Source organism: Penicillium verhagenii, assembly GCF_028828195.1.
Source record: "Penicillium verhagenii strain IBT 33310 chromosome Unknown utg000006l_segment0_segment0, whole genome shotgun sequence".
NCBI classification, from domain to species: Eukaryota; Fungi; Ascomycota; class Eurotiomycetes; order Eurotiales; family Aspergillaceae; genus Penicillium; species Penicillium verhagenii.
Window position 1 is genome coordinate 2,735,640 of NW_026643170.1, and position 18,041 is coordinate 2,753,680.

Here is an 18,041-nt window from a genome sequence, read left to right on the forward strand (position 1 = left end):
AACTCGCATCCAACCTCGGGAGTCGGGATGAATGTTGTTGTTGACCAACCAAAAATGGAAAATGAAAAATGTTCGCTGAGCGGGATTTGTTGTTGTCTGGTTTTGCAGGCCAGAGTTGCGTTCCGTTGGACCGTTGTTATGCAGTGTGGTGGTCACTGTCAGTGCATCTGTGTTCGATCCACAATGTGTGACTCTACCCTTGACTATCATGGACCGAGGGAAACGAAAACGAAAAGGCAAGAAGGATCAACAGTAATGGTGTTCTTCGTGCAAAGCGGGATGGAGAGGAGAAAAGGAAAGAGAAAGGGAAAGGAGTGAGAAGCTCTCACTTCATCCCCCAGGCCTGACTGTTTATCTAACTATCCATCTACCCGATCAGGACTAGTCGCACGCTGATAACTGAGGCATATCCTGTGACCAGGATGTGGGAAAATGTACCTCGCACCCTGGGAAACCACATGTCCTAACAATCTGGCGTCACTACTAGAGTACTACTAGTATGTAACAGTAGTTATAAAGATCTTCCAACCCAACCCATTGATTAAAAATTCAAATTCTTTGGCGTCAAGTTCGGGGGTTACTTATTAGGTAGGAATTTACCTTTTTGGGAGTGGTGAGGGTCGGGAGTCGGGAGTGCGTCAGGAATTCGGACATGCTCTTTTTCAAGCATGTTTTATAAACAATGTTCAATTTTTTTTCTAAAGCTCAATTTCGAGGATCCAACATACACAGTTCTTCTAAGATTGCTGGCCCAATCATCAACTACTCGTTCATTGCATACAGCTGCAACCATGTCGTTTTTGAAGACCATCATGGCCTCTATCGCTCCCAGTCTGGTATCTTCTACTGGTGGGAAATATGGTCGCTCTTCCGTCTTGAGCGACAATCTGCGAACAACGGCAATATTGGAACCATAGAATGGGTCCACTAAAGAGAAAGACGCCCACGGACAGCCTCAGTAATGACCCTTGAAGACTTAAAAACAGCACTTTGAATGGTGGTGGGGATTTGGCTATCTAGGTCAATGTACAACTCATTGTACATGGAATGTGTCTTTAGGCAATCAGCAATAGAAACTCGAGATTCCATGGCTCAAAATATTGTCTAGCTTTGGCCATGCTGACTAGCCTAATTATACGAGAAGACAGACAGAATCGGAAAAATACCAGAAACTTGCAATATCTTCTTACCAGGATGCTAGTTTAATTTTGGTTGACAAAACAAGATAAGTTCTCACTTTTGAAGCAAGTTATCGAGGGCTCATTTTATTATATAACTAAGCCTGTTTAACCAATGATCATCATGGGTTAAATCACCTCTAAAGCTGTCCAGACTTGTCAATGGTGATTTTGGCCTTGGGAGCTCCACTATCGGTACCAAGAGCCTCAATCTTTTTGACGACAGCCAGACTCTCCTCATTGGCAACCTCTCCAAATACGACGTGTTTTCCATCGAGCCAAGATGTCTTCACAGTGGTGACGAAGAATTGGGATCCGTTACTGTAAAGAAGAATGAGATTAGCCAGTGCTCAATATTGAAGCGAGAGTATGGTATGATATTAGGTCAATGGCATACGTGTTGGGACCAGCGTTGGCCATGGAAAGCAGACCAGGCTTGGTGTGCTTGAACTTGAAGTTCTCATCGGGGAACTTCTCTCCGTAGATGGACTTTCCACCAGTGCCCTAAGAAAAGTGTTAGTTGTCAATTCCAGTACACCTGACAGTACACCTGACTGGTCGTTATTGCACAGAGGGACTTACGTTGTGATTGGTGAAGTCTCCACCCTGGAGCATGAAGTCAGGGATGACACGGTGGAAAGTAGACCCAGCGTAGCCATATCCCTTCTCACCAGTGGCAAGGGCGCGGAAATTCTCAGCTGTCTTTGGGACATCTTGGTCGTATAGCAGGAACTCAATTCGGCCGAGGGGGCCTATTGAAGGGCCTCATTAGCACTTATAAATAGAGTGAATTGAACGTTGTATCCATACCTTTGCTGGAGGAAACGTCGAAGTAAACCTTGGACATTGTTGCTGGTTTTTCAAGATATAATTGGTATGAAAGGTGGAAGAGATGGAATGAGGTGAAAAGAGGGAAAGTGGGGGAAAGAAGAGAGAATAGAGGGGATCGAAGCCGTGAGCGAGGGGTCAGCTAGAAGCTATGTCATGAGTAGCTGACGGCGTTTCTGAGTGGTCAAATCCGGAGACCGGAGAAGAAAGGATGGCCAATGAGATGGCTGAAGATCTCAAGTTTGGTGAACTTTAAAAAAACGCCATCGTTATGTAATTCACGATTGCAACCGGCAGGACCCGATTAGTGAAACATGATCCCACCGGAAAATGGCTTAATAATAGAACAAGTATTTCCTCTATTAATTCATGTCAAATTGCCCCTTTGACTTTGAAGTCGTACTTCAGGGCCCACTTAGTGGTTGGTGGGGGCACTGGGGGCTGGCCCGCCTGGGCAACTTCTTTACCCAAATAGGAAAGTTTCGAGACCCACCGCCTACTGTAAAAGGGCTTCACATAGAGCCAAGATATTTGAAGGAGAAAACACTCCTAATGTGTATACGATCCTGAAACATTTCATAGGAAAGTTCTTCAAGCAGAGACGCAGCATGATGGCTTGGCATCAAGATAAAAGGCTAGAGATTTCCTCGACAATCCAGCATCATCAATCAACTCACTTCAATTCAATCCAATTCAAATCAGATAGTCAACCAACGCGATCACCCGATCAACAACGCTCAATCTTCAAAATGCAGTTCATCACCGTTATCATTGCTACCCTGGCCGCTGTTGCCACTGCTACTCCTTCTCCCGATGCCTTTGAGAAGCGCACCTGCGTTGGTAGTGAGTTTACTTTTTCTTGAAAACTTACATGGGTTATAGCGAGCTGACTTTTCGGATTGAAGACTACAAGGTTGCTTGCCACAGCAGTGGCCCCTCTTGCTGCGACGGATGGCAATGTGTTGGTGCTACTGAGTGGAACGCTGGCGTTTGCATTCCCCAATACTAGAGAGATGAAACCGTGATACCAGACGACAGTGCAGGATCTCGAATATCTCTTGTTTGTCTTTTATTTTGCTTTTTATAGATTTATAGCGACTTCAATTTGATCGTTTTGGTTTTTTCTTTCTTTCACAGATGGAATCCCAGTGCTGGGAGACATTCTTAAAATTCAAGTCTAGAAAACCGAATAATTCCCGATTATCGCCAAAAAGAGTTCCAACGTCATGGTGGTTGGATTCATTGTCCACATGTGCAAACAAAAAGAAAAGGAAAGGAAAGTCAAAAACAAATACAGCCCAACAAGGCAAGAGGCATACATTTTCGGCACAATCATCATTTAATGTATATTCCATTCAAGGTTATCATCATGGACGGCATGCCAGTGCTTATATCTCAATACGGCAAAGTGGCTAGCTAGTAGACATAAATAAAGTCCTCATTCCGGAGATCTGTTGTATCCGCGAAGCCCTTGTCTGCAACGTTCCTGTTTGGAATATCGGTGACATTCTCAAGCTCAAGAGCTTTGCCAGTCTCCATTTTATCCTTCGTAAGCATCGATTCATCGACGGCATTTGCGCATTTTCCAAGTTCCTCTCTCTTCTTAGCATGCCTCCTGTTAAGCGCGATCAAGTAGAGCTCAGTCAAGCTTTATCACGGTCAGCCGGTATTTGTCATCTTCGAGAACCGCTCAAACTTACATTGTGAGTAAAGCTACAAGAACAAACATTATTAAGCTTGCAATCAGGCCGGGACGGTAGGTGGGGGCTTGGGAGGTCGAGAAGAGTTGCGGGCCAATGACCTAATTTCAGGTGAGCAAGATTGTAGATTTGGCAAAGAGGAAAGATTCCGGTTCATTCACTAACATTTCCGGTGCACATGCCGACAAGTACAACAGCTGATGTGCATTTTCGTTTCGTGTCACCAGCTGTATTCTGAGATTCCCATGCATAGATCATTGGTGTGATGGCCGCCATGGTTGAGACCTTGAGCATTTTCACAACGTCAGTAATCACAAAATATCAATTGGAAGTGCCCAGTCTAAAACGCACCAAATAGTAGCCAAAGAGGAGAACACCCTTATTGCTGCGCGGGATGACGAGCATTAAAATAGTGCCAATCGATGCAAGCGTAGCGACTATCACAATGACTAGTCCTTTGCTTCTGAAACGAGTAGCAATCCAGCCACCACCAACTATAGCAATGATTTGGATGACACCAAATGGCAGGTTGAAAAGAATTGACTGGAAGTTAGTATAACCGAAAGACTCCAAGATGAGATTTCCAAAAGTGCCGAGGCCGCCACTGGGTATTCTGTAGATGCGTAAATAAATATTAAAAATTTCACATGACGATGGGGAATCACAACTTACGATATGGAAACGACCAGGAGGAACCAGCTCCAGGTCTTTGGGTCATAAAGCGTCTCCCATACATGATCCCAGCGCCACTCCCGAGACACGATACCCATCTGATTAGCCCGCAGACGTTCAACAGCAATGAATTTCTCACGGTCGCTGAGACATTTTGCCTCCATGGGTGAGTCGGGCATGAACGCCAAGACAATGAAAGAGTAGCACACAGTCAATAGACCGCAGAACAAGAAGATTATCTGATACGAAAACAGCGTCTTGCTGTGGATGTGACCGAGTCCATAGGTGAAAAGACTACCGACCTAAAGAAATAATCACATTAGTACTTGCTAAATATCTCGTCAAGAATTTAAACACGCACAATAAATGTCAAGCCATTCATTCCATTCCACATAGCCGCGCGTAAGGTCTGTTCGCCTCGACGCCACCACATCTGGGTGGCAGCTATACAAGAGGGAGCTATAGAAAATATCAGCAGGGATGATTGAGCTTGGCAGAAAGTATTTTCCGACCAATCATCGACTCGAAAGCCCCGAGCGCAAAGCGCATTCCCAATAGGCTCTTGAAATCAGTGCACGCAGACATAATCGCCAATGTACTTCCCCACAAGAATATGGCTATCGAAATCACCTTTCCCGTGGGCGCTTTGACGAGCAAAAATGCCGCGAGTGGCTGGAACACCAGTTGTGATAGATATAAAATGGATCCGAGCCACGAGTACTGGTGACCAACGAGATGGGCGTCCTCGGACAGACCGAAGATCGAGGTGTAAGAGAGCGCAGACTTGTCAAGCTGTTGGAAAAAGTACGCGCCTAGCAGGAGGGGTAACACGCGGAGATCGATGCGACGCAAGACGCGCCTCTCTTCTTCCACTGTGAAACTGCGGTTGTCCTCGCCATTCTCCACGCTGGCCAAAAAACGCGCGACCTGTTCGTTAGCGGGATGATTTGAGGCCCTTGAATTATCAACAGGCCCGATAGTATCTGGCTCTTCGGCCTCTGTGGCTGCCATGGTGAAGATAGGGATAAAAATGGAGGAGAAAATGCGAGCAGAAGATTGGTGATTTTAATCTCAGTCAAATCACACGATGTTGAAGCAAGGTCTTAAAGGGCACCAATCACCACTCTACACCCCCTCACATTCACCTCTCGATGCGATAAACAAAGAAAAGGCCATCTTGGCTGCCCCCACGAACCTACTAATTTCCCCGCATTTTGGCTTTGTGGGGCCCACGTATCAGATGCTAAATGAGAATTTCCATCAATCATGATAGCAAGGTAATAGGCTGATGTTTGAATCCGGTTCTAATTCGTAGAATCCCGGTCAAGTCGGCGCAAGATAAGCCGACTATCTTGGCACTCAGCACTCTCGTTACCCGAAGTAGTGTTTACTTAAACAGCGAGAGTAGTGTCTTGTCAGAAAGACAGTAGGAGAAGCAGTTTCTATTGTTCTCATCCACCGAAAATTCCAAATATGTGTGTGGGTATGACAGATCCAAGCTAATCAACAGAGCAAAACACGCATGGTGAACCTGCGATGGAGTACAAGATACATCATATCATGTGGGACCTCTCAGCTCGGCCCTCAGAAAGGATACATTTAGCCTATTCTGCCCCGGATTTCCACCATGCGGGAATGGACCGAGCGTCAGTGCCACAAGACAGGGACCCACTCCAAAATCAATATAACAATAACAACAACAAGCAAAGCGTCTGGCCGGCGAAAAGTTCATAATGTATACACGCCGACGCATCATAACTGCAAGACGGAAGTGTTGCAGGTCGGGGAATATATCGACATTTGTAAGCGAAAATCAAAGACGGGAACGGGTGCAGGAGGCCATCAAGACGAGTCAGTTTGGGGCTGTAGGTCTTTCTGGTGGCACGGTATCTTCATCCGCGTGCCTCTTCAGTCTCACGCGACGTGGGTTTGGATTCTTGATGCGGTCGCTGAAGCTCGGCTCATCGGTAGATTGGGTCGAAGAACTCATCGGGTGGCTGGTTTCCCCAGTATCCACAATCTCGAGGACCATTTTCTCCAAGATTCTTTGATTATCTAGCTTTGTTTTTGTTGTTGGAAGTAGAATTCGGCCAGAGAGTCCACGCACACAGTCGAGAGTCGCTTCGAGAGCTTTTTCGTAGCTGGTGTGATTGGAAGAAAGAGACACGCGAAGGTCACTGTGGTTGCTTTCTAAACGGTCAGCGATATTCCGAAGAACCACGCTCGGTGGGTATCTTTCCGGCGAATCCATCGTGGGAAATCAGCTGGGCGAGTCTGAATTTTGAAAAGGTGGCAGGTTAATGCGATTTAAGGGGGAAAAGGTCGGTTGGGAGACAAAAATGCTTGCGAGGCTTCAGTGATGAAACAAATTAGTGAGGCAACCGTTCTATATCAAGATTCATTATGTGGCTCCGATTGGTTTGTTGGGCGACTTCCGGGCACGTACTAGTCGCCGCTTCCCTGAGTCAGGTCCTACGTGTACTTACTACAGTTTACTTAGTAATATTAGTACTAGTACATGTTTGTTATGTTTGTACTGTTTGCATTAGCGGCAAACTTATTCTCGCATTTCCCCAAAGTTCAAACATCTTCACTTGGATCTTCCAGTTGGCGCTTTCCATAATGCTTTCGTTTCTTCTGACTAACTAAAATTGAATGGAGGGCACGGGACTCATCTGAGTCACGCGTTTCACAATAAAGTGTCATCATCTTCGGCATGATTTCCCTGCGTTTCTCGGCTCGGTTCCGTTGCCCAGCGGCTAAGATAGTTTCACGGATACCCACTTCCGACACCCCTCAATCGACCCTTGGAACACTGAGCGAACTCAGCCAATGACGGCATTTCTATAAAGCCTCAGAATTTCCAAAATGTGATTGAAGAAGGACGATTGGAATAATTGATTAACTCTAATACCCCTGTTCCAATTAACCTATGGCTGATGTCATTCCGTTCCGAATGGCGCTCGCCTCAATTGCCTCCCCGCGTTTTCTCCGCATTTTCCCCCGTAGCCCCAGTTTCTTGGAGGTAAACAATGTCGGCATTGGTCAGGTCCAATCCACTTCCTATAGGGCGTCGTGAGGTCAGTCTCAAGATACAAGGATCTTACTCACGTCTTAGTGTATTTATACTGCGGTGGAACCCCCAAATCATTTGACCCAAGTCCACGTGCCTAGAAATTCTAGCGCACATATACCCATTTCCATTGCGATTTTTTACCTTCCAGCATGACTTTGGCGACGAGGCAGAAACAGCCATACTTTGGTTTAACGGGAGGATGGCTTACGTTCTGGGTTACAGTATGATATCCACCTTTCGTCTCTGAAATGAGGACTTAATTGACAAAACACCAGGTTGCTTGCGCAACAGACATGTCCCTATTTGGCTATGACCAGGGTGTTTTTAGTGGTGTTGTTATCTCACAGAACTTTCTCGAGGTCCATGATCTGGTCGGGCCCACGAAGACCAAAACACTTTCCACAGTGACCGCTATCTACGACATCGGATGTTTCTTTGGCGCCATCATTGCATTCACGATCGGAGAGTCTCTTGGACGGAAGAAGTCAATTCTGATCGGAACCACTATTATGGCTGTTGGTACCGTCCTTCAGGCAAGCTCGTTCAGCTTAGAGCAGATGTTTGTTGGACGAGTTATACTAGGGTGAGTGACATATCTGAAAATGGGAATTCCCAAAGAAAATTTTGTTCTGATTTAAATCTCGAAGAATTGGCAATGGAATCAATACTGCCACAGCACCCATCTGGCAAACGGAGACATCACAGTTAAAATGGCGTGGTAAACTAGTCGTTCTTGAGATGATGATGAACATTGCTGGCTTCTGCCTCGTCAACTGGATCAACTACGGATTTTCATTCGTCGGTGGCGCCGTCGCCTGGCGCTTCCCGCTTGCCTTTCAATTTGTGTTCATCTTTATTCTTGTGTTCACCACGCCCTGGCTCCCAGAGTCTCCTAGGTATAGTGACCCGATCTCTGAAGGCTAAAAGAAATCCAAATCTGACATGTCGCGCAGGTGGCTTCTTGCTCATGGGAAGGAAGACGAAGCTATTGAGGTTCTCAGCTGCCTGGAAGCGAAACCAATTGACGACCCATTCATCGTTGCGCAGTGTCGCGAGATCAACTTCAGTGTACGCTACGAGCGTGAAAATGCTATCCGATGGAGGGATCTCTTCAAGACAAATAATGCAAACGACACTAAAACCCTCCGAAGACTTGTTCTTGGCGCTGGAAGTCAATTCATGCAGCAATTTGGAGGCATCAATATTATGTCTTACTATTTGCCCACAGTACTCATCAATGTGAGTTATCATCCACAGCATCAAACACATTGATGAACGAGGAGTAGCTAATCCGAGACCTTGTATTTTAGTCTGTCGGCCTTAGCGATGAGCTCGCCCGTTTACTATCTGCGTGTAATGCCCTGTCATACTTGGTTTTCTCTGGCATCGCGGTGCTCCTAGTTGAAAAGGTCGGTCGCCGAGGCCTGATGCTTATTTCAACCTTTGGCCAATTCGCATGTTTCTTAATCATCAGCATTCTGCTCTGCTTTTCCGAGTCGAGCGCCCAGGGTGAGAAATATGCGTCGGCATCAGTCGCATTTTTCTTCCTTTACTACGGAGCCTTTGGTATCGGAATGCTGGGCATTCCATGGCTGTATCCGACCGAAATCAACTCGTTGCCAATGAGAACAAAGGGAGCCGCTGTCGCGACCGCTATGGACTGGTTCGTTTCAATTCCCCCTTATTCCAATAAACCCAGCACCCACATTCTAACTGAATTTGATAGGATTACGAACTTTGTTGTTGTCGAGATTACACCAATTGGAATTCAAAATCTGGGTTGGAAATTCTGGATCGTTTGGACTGTAGCCAATGCTTCTTTCCTGCCGGTTCTTTACTTCTTCTATCCCGAGACGGCCAATAGAAGCCTGGAAGATATGGACGCATATTACAGATCTAATCCGCCTTTGATCGTTACCAAGGATCCGGATGCCATTTCTCGACACCGCCCTATCAAATATATCCAGCATGAAATCACGATTGTTGAGAAAACGGCTGCTGGCCTGGGTTACCCATCGGATGGGGTAGTGGATCATGTTGAACGACTTGATGAAGAAAAGGGCAAGGACTGAGTGGAACTGTTATTTCGTTTCACACATGGCGCTGGCTGCCATACAGAGGGATTGATAATGGATCCTTGAACATAGTATAGGCTACTCTACTATGATCAAATTTCAATGAATTATTGCCAAATTCCAAGCCCCACTCTCCTTCTTAGAGTATTTTCACATAGTAGACTGGGTGCGTACCTGCTACACGCAGGTCAGATGGATGCCAGGAACCTTGTAACGCTGCTTGATAAATCCTGTCGGAAAATGTTCAAGACCTCAGTTATCTGCCTTTTCGGGACCGAGGCGACCAGCGGCGCTCTACTCCGTAGCCTTCCAAGGGTTTTCTTGTTGTAAACCCCAAGGTTACATACAAATAATAATAACAATACAATCGCGGGTGAGTGGGGCTTGCTTGGGAATCGGGATTGACGGCCCCTAGATCCAAAAAAAAAAAATTACAAAAAAGATTGAGGCCAGAGAGAATCGAACTCCCAACTTTCAGATGAATTCCTTTCGGACAATGTCCTAATTGGAATCTGACGCCATACCATTAGACTATGGCCCCGGCGAAACTTAGATCCACTCGAAGGATATAAGAGGAAGGGGCAGTTTTGAGGGAAAGATTCGCGCTTTCTCCATTTCTGGTGTTTGTTTCCCCCGCTTACTAGGTTAACGAATGAAAACAAGCTAATTGCTAAAGTTTCTCTTACCATGATCTCTGATTCCCTGAACCGGAAGAAAGTTTAGTGCCACCAAAGGCTTTTTTTTTCTGGGCAATTCAACCGAAAATAGACATCTCGCCGAAAGAGCCTCGATACCCTTGGACTGGATCTTCGGGCTTTTCCCCGAGGAAAATCTGCGATCGCGCAGACGTACCCCACGGAATGAAGTCCGGGGTAATGCGCTTGAAGTACCTGGGCAATGATGAGCATCTATTCCAACAGCAATGCTGGTGGAGGTCGTGATCAGCTATGTATATAAATAACGCGGTCGCAATGCTGAAGTTCCGAGTCTTATTCAACACATTCTCTGACTGTGTCTCGTGAAAGAATTAACACAAGACAATCAATTGTCCACGCGCCAACCTCGACATTACAACAATCCACCAACAAGAAACGCAATCATGGGCCGTCAATATCTCAAGGAAGTCACCGGCCTGCCAGGACTCAAAGCAGCTCCGAGCGTGGACGTCTCCGCCATCGTCAAAGAAGTGATCCACTCCATCCGAGAGGAAGGCGACGTAGCCGTGAGGCGATACTCCGAGAAGTTCGACAAGTGGTCGCCGCAGAACTTCAAGCTGTCGCAAGCCGATATCGATTCAGCCATCGCCAATTGCCCCAAGCAAACGCTCGACGATATCAAAGAAGTCCAACGAAACGTGCGAGCCTTCGCCGAAGCGCAGCGCGCCTCTCTCACAGACTTCGAAGTCGAAATCCGACCTGGCGTGCACCTCGGGCAGAAGAATGTTCCAATTGAGAATGTTGGCGCGTAAGTTCGCACAAGCTTCATGTCCCCCAGCCCATCCTGCAGAAGAACGATCCAACTAAGCTTCTCATCTCTCCTACAGATACATCCCCGGCGGCCGATACCCCCTCCTTGCATCAGCACACATGACCATCTTAACAGCCAAGGTCGCCGGTGTCAAGAACGTCATTGGCTGCACCCCGCCGATCAACGGGAAGATTCCGTACAGCACCGTTGCCGCCATGCACCTGGCCGGCGCGGATGAGATCTTCCTCCTGGGCGGTGTCCAGGCCGTGGCGGCCATGGCGGTGGGCACGCAGACAATCCAGAAGGTCGATTTTCTCGCGGGGCCTGGAAATGCGTTCGTGGCCGAGGGCAAGCGTCAGCTATTCGGCGAGGTCGGAATTGATCTCTTTGCCGGTCCGACCGAGATCCTGATTCTCGCTGACGAGACCGCTGATGCTTTTACTGTGGCGACGGATTTGATCTCTCAGGCGGAGCACGGCCCTGATACCCCCGCTGTATTAATCACCACTTCTGCTGAGCTTGGACGTGCCACTATGGATATTGTGGATCGCCTCCTTGCTCATTCTGATCTCAGCACCGCGGCTGTTGCTAAGACTTCGTGGGACGCGTTTGGTGAAGTCATCGTTGTTGATACAATTGACGAAGTGTGGGAGCTGGGGAACCAGTATGCAAGCGAGCATGTGCAGGTCTTCACGAGGAATCCGCGCGATGCGTTGGAACGGATGACCAACTATGGTGCGCTGTTTCTTGGCGAGAAGACATGTGTGTCTTATGGTGATAAGGTATCGTTTGAAACTATTTAATTTCCGGTTGTTGATCTTCATTTTCCTAACTATGTTCCTCCTTGCAGGTCATCGGCACTAATCACGTTCTTCCTACCCGTACCACGGCACGTTACACGGGTGGTCTATGGGTGGGTAAGTTCTTGAAGACATGTACCTACCAGGAGGTCACCTCTGAGGTCGCTAGCGGTGATCTTGGAAGGCTTTGCGGACGCGCTGCCCGAGCCGAGAACTTCGAAGCACATGCTCGGTCTGGGGATTTGCGTGCTCACAAGTACAAGAGAGATGAGATTGCGTGGATCGAGAAGTCGCAAACGGCCAATGGGAGCCGCTTATGAGTGTTATGAGTGCGCAAATAGTGGGTTTGTAGATAGTTTTGAGCTTCAACTGTTTCGAACTGCGTTATGGGGCTGAGTTTCTGCATATTTTCTAGTCAAGTTCAGGTGTTGTAGCTCCTGATTATTATGGTACGTACTAGCATGTATCAGGAGAACTGGGATATTCAAATGTTTGTAAGTAGATTTTATTGAGGAATAGATTTGGAAATCTTCACAAAATATTACTATTGGCAAGATAAATACAATTGAGAAATATTGAAATACAGCATTAAGGCCTAAGTGATCTCTCCCTCTTAACATTCAACGCTGATCGCACCGAACTGGAACCCTACCGAAGAAGTGCCTGGGACAACCTCAAACACAAGCTCCGAAGACGAGGAAGTAGCCTCGTAGGTGAATGATTCTTTTGTCCAGACGGCAAGATTATTCGATGTCTCCTTGTAAGTTTCACTGGTGGATCCAAGTGACACAATCAATGACGCGGTTGTAGTTCCATCTCTCCACCAAAACGACACGGTGTATGTAGTTCCCGCGACAGTGGCCACCGACTGAGAGATCGTGTATGTCGCCGGACTGACTCCAACATAATAGAACATGTAGGTCTCACCAATTGCTGACCCACTGAGAAACTCGACTGTGCTCCCACTTCCTGAGGTTGTCCAGTCGGCAAAAGATCCAGTAGCAAAATTTCCATTCTGCACGAGATTCACTCCACAGGTCGCAGTTGCGGTCACGGTAGTGGTTGTGGTTGTTGATGATGTTTGCGTAGCTGTGACATCTATCTCGGAAGTGACCACTGCCACATCGGTGACAGAGACGGTGCTGGTGACTGTTGTTTCAACGGTGGTTGGCACAGTCACGGTCACGGATGAGGTGGAGGTGACAGTCAGAACGTCTGTGACGTCCAGAGTAGTCGACTGCGTGGTGGAAGAAGTGACGTCTGCGGTAACGGCGGTAGTTTCATCCTGAGTGACTGTGAAGGTCGCGGTATTTGTGAGGGTGGTGGAGAGCTCGGTGGTTGCGGTCAAAGTCTGGTCTGTTGTGACATCTTCAGTCAAGACAGTTGTTGCCCAAGCAGTGACGTCGACGGTGGTGGAATCAGTCACCGTAGTGATATCATCTACTGTGGCGGTGACTGTAACGGTGTCTGTTGTAGTCAATGAAACATCTGTCTGCTTTGTGGACAGAACATGTAGAGTTGTGGTGGCATGTTTTGTCGTGATATCGGTCCGGGTCACTGTGTGTTTGGGGGTGGGGGCAGTGATGGTCTCCCAGATGGTGATGAATTTAGTAATAACAGCCCGGGCGCCTCCAGCAGCAGTGGGGTAGGTGGTCTTTGTTTCGGTCGCGGTGAAGAACTTCGTGGATGTCTCTGGCTTAAGATCCAGCTTGTGACACGCACGGGACAATCTTTCGTGTGAATAGACGACCAAGACCTCGGGTGCAGAAACTTTGGTGGGTTCCGTGACTTCGCGCTTAGCGGCAGATACAAGGGTGGTAGTTGTCGCAGTTATTTCATCAGTGAGGACAGTGGTCGTCGTCGAAGTGACAGAGGATATGCTGGTCGAGGTAGCCATGTCGGTAACGGTTTCCTGGTCGGTTTGTGTGGTAGTAGGGACAGAGGTTTGAGTTGTGGTGATATCCTGAGTGTCTGTAGCAAATACAGTTTCCGTCAAGGATACAACATCGGTCTCGGTATAGTAGTTGGTGTAAAACTGAGTGGAAATATCCGTCGCGGTGTTGAAAATAGAGTCTGTCGCATAGATTGTTGAGTACTCAGTGGCGGTGTTCGTGAAGGATTGGGTGATGGTTTCTGTGGTGATATCCGTAACCGTGGCAGTGGTCGAAAGAGTGAATGTGTCCGTTGTCATGCTAGTCAAGTCTGTCACGATGGTCTCAGTGACAGAATCAGTCAGATGCACGGTCGCGACCACATCGGTAACATGTACTGTGTGGACATCGGTGAGGGTCGATACAGAGTGATCAGTGCTGGTGATGGTCACGTAGGCAGTCTCTGCTCGGGGAGTGGAAGTAACTTTGGATGTGATCGAGTCAGTTATGGTGCTGGTAGGCTCCACGACTGTCACAGTTCTCCATTCAGTGGTAGAAATCACATCGCAAGGAATGTCAAGGAATTCTCGGCAAAAGGTCCGTCCTTTGGGTAGGTCAGAAAGAAGCTCAACCAGTTCATGTTCCAAGCGGTGCTCTTCCTCATTATTCTGAATGGGATCGGGCGTAGGAACAGCCGTGGTAGAAGCAACCAATGCGAGGAGGAAAGAGAGGCGCATCATGATGCCTGTAAACGATTGAACAGGCCCACGAGGCTTTTGTCCTTTGCTGAACAAAAATACAGAAATAAATACAAAATACAGAGTAGCTGGCCAGACATTTTTAAAAAGAGACGCGAGGCCTTCATATAGAAATCCGGTAGGCAATATCAAGCTCTGGTTTCCGGGAGTTCATTGCGACGCTTATCGGTTAAAATGTCCATGTGTTCACACTAGCGCGTGAGTATTGTTGACAGGTTGAGTCTAAACTTCAATAATGCGGGCGCGCTAATGAGTGGCGCCGGCTACTTTTGCCCCCGGCGATTTTCTACGTGGGGCCGCCCTACGGCCAAGTCCGTCACGAAAATCCAAAGATTGCTTGATTATAGAAGCAATAGGCCTTAGGCCTGTACAGAGGATCCATAATTGTTCTCTCACTCCCATGAGTGGCATTCGAGAGCCAAAAGACCTAGTCAAGTCCTCGGCTAAAAGTCCAGTGGTCATCCATGAGTGAGAAAAACTTCCAGTCTGATTCGGGCTTCCCTATAAAGAATGGGGCCGGTCCAGTACTGGTGCTCATAAAGCTGACCTGACCAAGTGGTGAAATTTGCCGTAGATAAAAGACCAAATGGCCAAAAGGACCAAAAGGACCAAAAAACACGGGTGATTGACAAAATGACTTGGAAACCATGAAGATGACAAGGGAGAGGAAGGAGACTCACTTTTACGGGTAGTAGGCAATCAGCCAAATAGAACGAAAATGGAGCGCTCGCTTTCAACCGGGGAGCCAATTCAGAGCATCGTTTTGGTCGCAGATGGACTCTGAAATTCAGAGGAAGGATTCATGAGCTGCTTACAGTATGCACTGGTAGTTATGTCTCCAACTGTTGCGCCTTCAAATGGATGCCTGTATTTGTCGTGTATGTATTTTGTATTTGCGTTATGCACGAGTTGAATATTGTATGTGAACGTATAGCCTATGCGCGGTATTTCAGGGGACGCAAAACGAAACGAGTCCTGGTTGTAACCCTTATCAATCAATTGATAGGCGGCCTTATCGGCCGCCATAGGCTACACGGGTTAATTATCCAAAAACACAAAACACAAAACGGTGATTGCGTATTTCAGTACAGTACTACGATGTGCTCGATGCAGAGAAAATGGCCAAAGATTTTTTTTCAAGGCTTAGACCAAAAATTCTGGGTGTGACTTATTTTGGTACTCTTTAGAGGTACCGAGAGCTGGTGGGTTTATGGTCTGCGGAAAATTAATCCTGACTCGTACTAGTAATATAAGCGCCACGAACAGGCACAGCCTCACAGGAGACATCATTTCACGAACCAATGATAGTCACATGTTCCTGAAAGATTTATGCCGAAAGTCGGGGGTGCAACGGGCCGAGAGGGGCGGTGGGAGTTCGGCTGGTTTACCTAAAGCTAACGGGCAACTGTGGGGACTTGGGCACTAATGGCAACCTCAGCGAGAGCATTCGATACAATTGATAGTTTTATGTGATACTAAAGAATTAACCCGATTATATCTTTGTTTTTGAATCGTGGAAGAAATTAACTTCTTGCTTTCTCCTCATATTCCTTGAATTATCAATTTTTGGAATTATTTTCGATCTTCTCTCAATCTTTTATAAAACGTTCCAATCACACATATCCATCAGATAAGAATATGTTCGGACCCAGGCTTTCACACTTGTCCATTCAAGCTCTCAAGCTCTCATCTCGTCCAAATGGTCTCCATCTCCTTTCAACCAGCCGTATCGTGGCTGTCAACAGTTCCAGTTCATACTATACCCACCAAAGTTCACCCCCCGCGCAGTATTTCAGCAGTTCCCACGGCCCTCGATCGAACTCAAGGAACATCAAATGGACAGATTCCACCGAGAACTCCCCCACTGAAGATGATGAAGGAATCGCACGTATAAATGAGAATATCAGCATTGAATACCCCGACCAAAGCGAGGTCCCTCGAACCCCAGTGATCCAGGGCAGAGGAGGCATGCATTTCAAGCGCACCCTTGCTCAATTTTCTCTCGAGGACAGAGTCACAGTGGTGACAGGAGGTGCCAGTGGTATAGGTCTTGCCATGTCTCAGGCCATTATAGCCTCAGGCTCACATGTTGCCATTGTTGATATGAACCGTAAGTACTTGGCCAGATTCGGGCCCCTCATCTCTCTTCTTGACTACGAGCATTGCTAATTCATGGACGATATATAGAAGATGAAGCGCACAGGCAGGCCAAGACTCTCCTGGAACAATTCAAAGCTGAAAATCCCGGGATTGAAGAGTATGTTACTGTTCTATTCCTCATCTTCGACAAATGTCCATTCAAGATACTGATGCACGATCAAAGTATACCCCGAGTAACCGCCCACTACGCCGACGTGGCCGATCCCACCTCTGTCAACGACTCGATCGCCGAAATAATCGCCACACAAGGAAGAATCGACCACCTGGTGACCTGCGCCGGGTTCACTGAGAATTTCAGCGCAGTCAGCTACCCCCACGATCGCATGCAGAGATTGTGGGGTGTTGTGGTGGACGGAACATACCTTTTCACGACTGGTGTTGCAAAGCACTTGATTGAACGCCAAGCTGCTGGGAGCATGGTGGTTATCGGCAGCATGTCTGGAACCATTGTCAACGTTCCTCAGCCGCAGGCGCCGTACAACGCGGCTAAAGCAGCCGTTCGACATCTGGCTGCATCGCTCGCGGTTGAGTGGGCTAGTCATGATATTCGCGTGAACTGCATTAGCCCAGGATATATTTTGACCGCACTGTGAGTTATACTGGTTGTTTTGTCTTACGTATGGGACCCTATTGCTGATTGACGCTGTTCAACAACATAGTACGAAAGAAATCTTGGACGAGAATGTTGAGTTCCGTGATAAGTGGATCTCTCTTATTCCCGCTGGTAAGGTGGGGAAGCCGGAAGATTTGATGGGAGCGGTGGTTTTCTTGCTTAGTGACTCTGCCAGATACATTACTGGGGCTGACTTGCGTGTTGACGGTGGTTATACTCTGACTTAATTGAGGAGCTGCATTGCCTCCTCTAGCAATAATTATTTAAGACTTATAACTTCTCATGGGTTGAATCCCATAATGCATACAGATCCCTCGCTCGATATGTGGCCGCCCAGCCAAGCTCATTTTCAATATCTTCCAACAACAGAGCCGCAGCTTTTCTTTCTTCTTTATCGTTAAAGCAACAGCCCGCTGTGATCAACAATTCTTAGTCAACGATGTCTCATGCTCTGTTGAGACATGGGGTAGTAAGCGTACCATAATAGATTGGCTGAACTGAATTGACCCGGCAACTTCCATCCGGCTTGCTTTGGGCAATTCCACATATTTGTCGTGCGTGATAGAGCAATTTTGCCTGCAAAGATATTAAATTGAAGCTAGCTTCTGTGCACTTTGTTCGACTGACCTCGATATTCCGAAAAGCAAGCAGACAGTTTGAGTCCTGTAAGGGATTTGTGGTCAAGAGTAGTATTTTTGCAAGGTGAAACATTTGCCAGGATGAGGCTATTCATAATTAGTCGTCCAGTGACAACCGGATTGTCCAGAATTTGGGCGTGGGAAATTACTAACCGCATACGCTCCTCGTAAACCATATTGTTTGAAACACTTTATCCCCTTCGTC

The 18,041-nt window shown here is 47.2% G+C and overlaps 8 protein-coding genes across 8 annotated transcripts; 4 read left to right on the forward strand and 4 right to left on the reverse strand.

The window, feature by feature from the left end:
* Window positions 1–1,318: 1,318 nt before the first annotated feature.
* On the reverse strand, window positions 1,319–2,025 carry N7466_006390 (peptidylprolyl isomerase; the record flags this gene model as incomplete). The annotated part of the gene is made up of 4 exons (XM_057165787.1): window positions 1,319–1,499; window positions 1,576–1,682; window positions 1,761–1,930; window positions 1,989–2,025. The coding sequence occupies 4 exons, from the start codon at window positions 2,023–2,025 to the stop codon at window positions 1,319–1,321; spliced, it is 495 nt and encodes a 164-aa protein (XP_057021386.1).
* Window positions 2,026–2,755: 730 nt separating this feature from the next.
* On the forward strand, window positions 2,756–3,031 carry N7466_006391 (uncharacterized protein; the record flags this gene model as incomplete). Its single annotated transcript, XM_057165788.1, has 2 exons — window positions 2,756–2,849; window positions 2,934–3,031. 2 exons carry the CDS (start codon window positions 2,756–2,758, stop codon window positions 3,029–3,031), a joined length of 192 nt encoding a protein of 63 aa, XP_057021387.1.
* Window positions 3,032–3,422: 391 nt separating this feature from the next.
* Window positions 3,423–5,389, reverse strand: N7466_006392 (uncharacterized protein; the record flags this gene model as incomplete). The annotated part of the gene is made up of 7 exons (XM_057165789.1): window positions 3,423–3,654; window positions 3,707–3,807; window positions 3,872–3,991; window positions 4,058–4,319; window positions 4,379–4,680; window positions 4,740–4,837; window positions 4,891–5,389. 7 exons carry the CDS (start codon window positions 5,387–5,389, stop codon window positions 3,423–3,425), a joined length of 1,614 nt encoding a protein of 537 aa, XP_057021388.1.
* An 841-nt stretch (window positions 5,390–6,230) lies between these two features.
* Window positions 6,231–6,629, reverse strand: N7466_006393 (uncharacterized protein; the record flags this gene model as incomplete). Its single annotated transcript, XM_057165790.1, has 1 exon — window positions 6,231–6,629. One exon carries the CDS (start codon window positions 6,627–6,629, stop codon window positions 6,231–6,233), a length of 399 nt encoding a protein of 132 aa, XP_057021389.1.
* Window positions 6,630–7,603: 974 nt separating this feature from the next.
* On the forward strand, window positions 7,604–9,526 carry N7466_006394 (sugar porter family MFS transporter; the record flags this gene model as incomplete). Its single annotated transcript, XM_057165791.1, has 6 exons — window positions 7,604–7,675; window positions 7,730–8,037; window positions 8,102–8,350; window positions 8,408–8,693; window positions 8,765–9,117; window positions 9,181–9,526. 6 exons carry the CDS (start codon window positions 7,604–7,606, stop codon window positions 9,524–9,526), a joined length of 1,614 nt encoding a protein of 537 aa, XP_057021390.1.
* Window positions 9,527–10,628: 1,102 nt separating this feature from the next.
* N7466_006395 (histidinol dehydrogenase family protein) lies at window positions 10,629–12,116 on the forward strand (the record flags this gene model as incomplete). Its single annotated transcript, XM_057165792.1, has 3 exons — window positions 10,629–10,993; window positions 11,073–11,778; window positions 11,847–12,116. The coding sequence occupies 3 exons, from the start codon at window positions 10,629–10,631 to the stop codon at window positions 12,114–12,116; spliced, it is 1,341 nt and encodes a 446-aa protein (XP_057021391.1).
* Window positions 12,117–12,409: 293 nt separating this feature from the next.
* N7466_006396 (protein adg3 precursor) lies at window positions 12,410–14,407 on the reverse strand (the record flags this gene model as incomplete). Its single annotated transcript, XM_057165793.1, has 1 exon — window positions 12,410–14,407. One exon carries the CDS (start codon window positions 14,405–14,407, stop codon window positions 12,410–12,412), a length of 1,998 nt encoding a protein of 665 aa, XP_057021392.1.
* A 1,656-nt stretch (window positions 14,408–16,063) lies between these two features.
* N7466_006397 (uncharacterized protein) lies at window positions 16,064–17,425 on the forward strand (the record flags this gene model as incomplete). The annotated part of the gene is made up of 3 exons (XM_057165794.1): window positions 16,064–16,535; window positions 16,613–17,174; window positions 17,245–17,425. The coding sequence occupies 3 exons, from the start codon at window positions 16,064–16,066 to the stop codon at window positions 17,423–17,425; spliced, it is 1,215 nt and encodes a 404-aa protein (XP_057021393.1).
* Window positions 17,426–18,041: the final 616 nt, after the last annotated feature.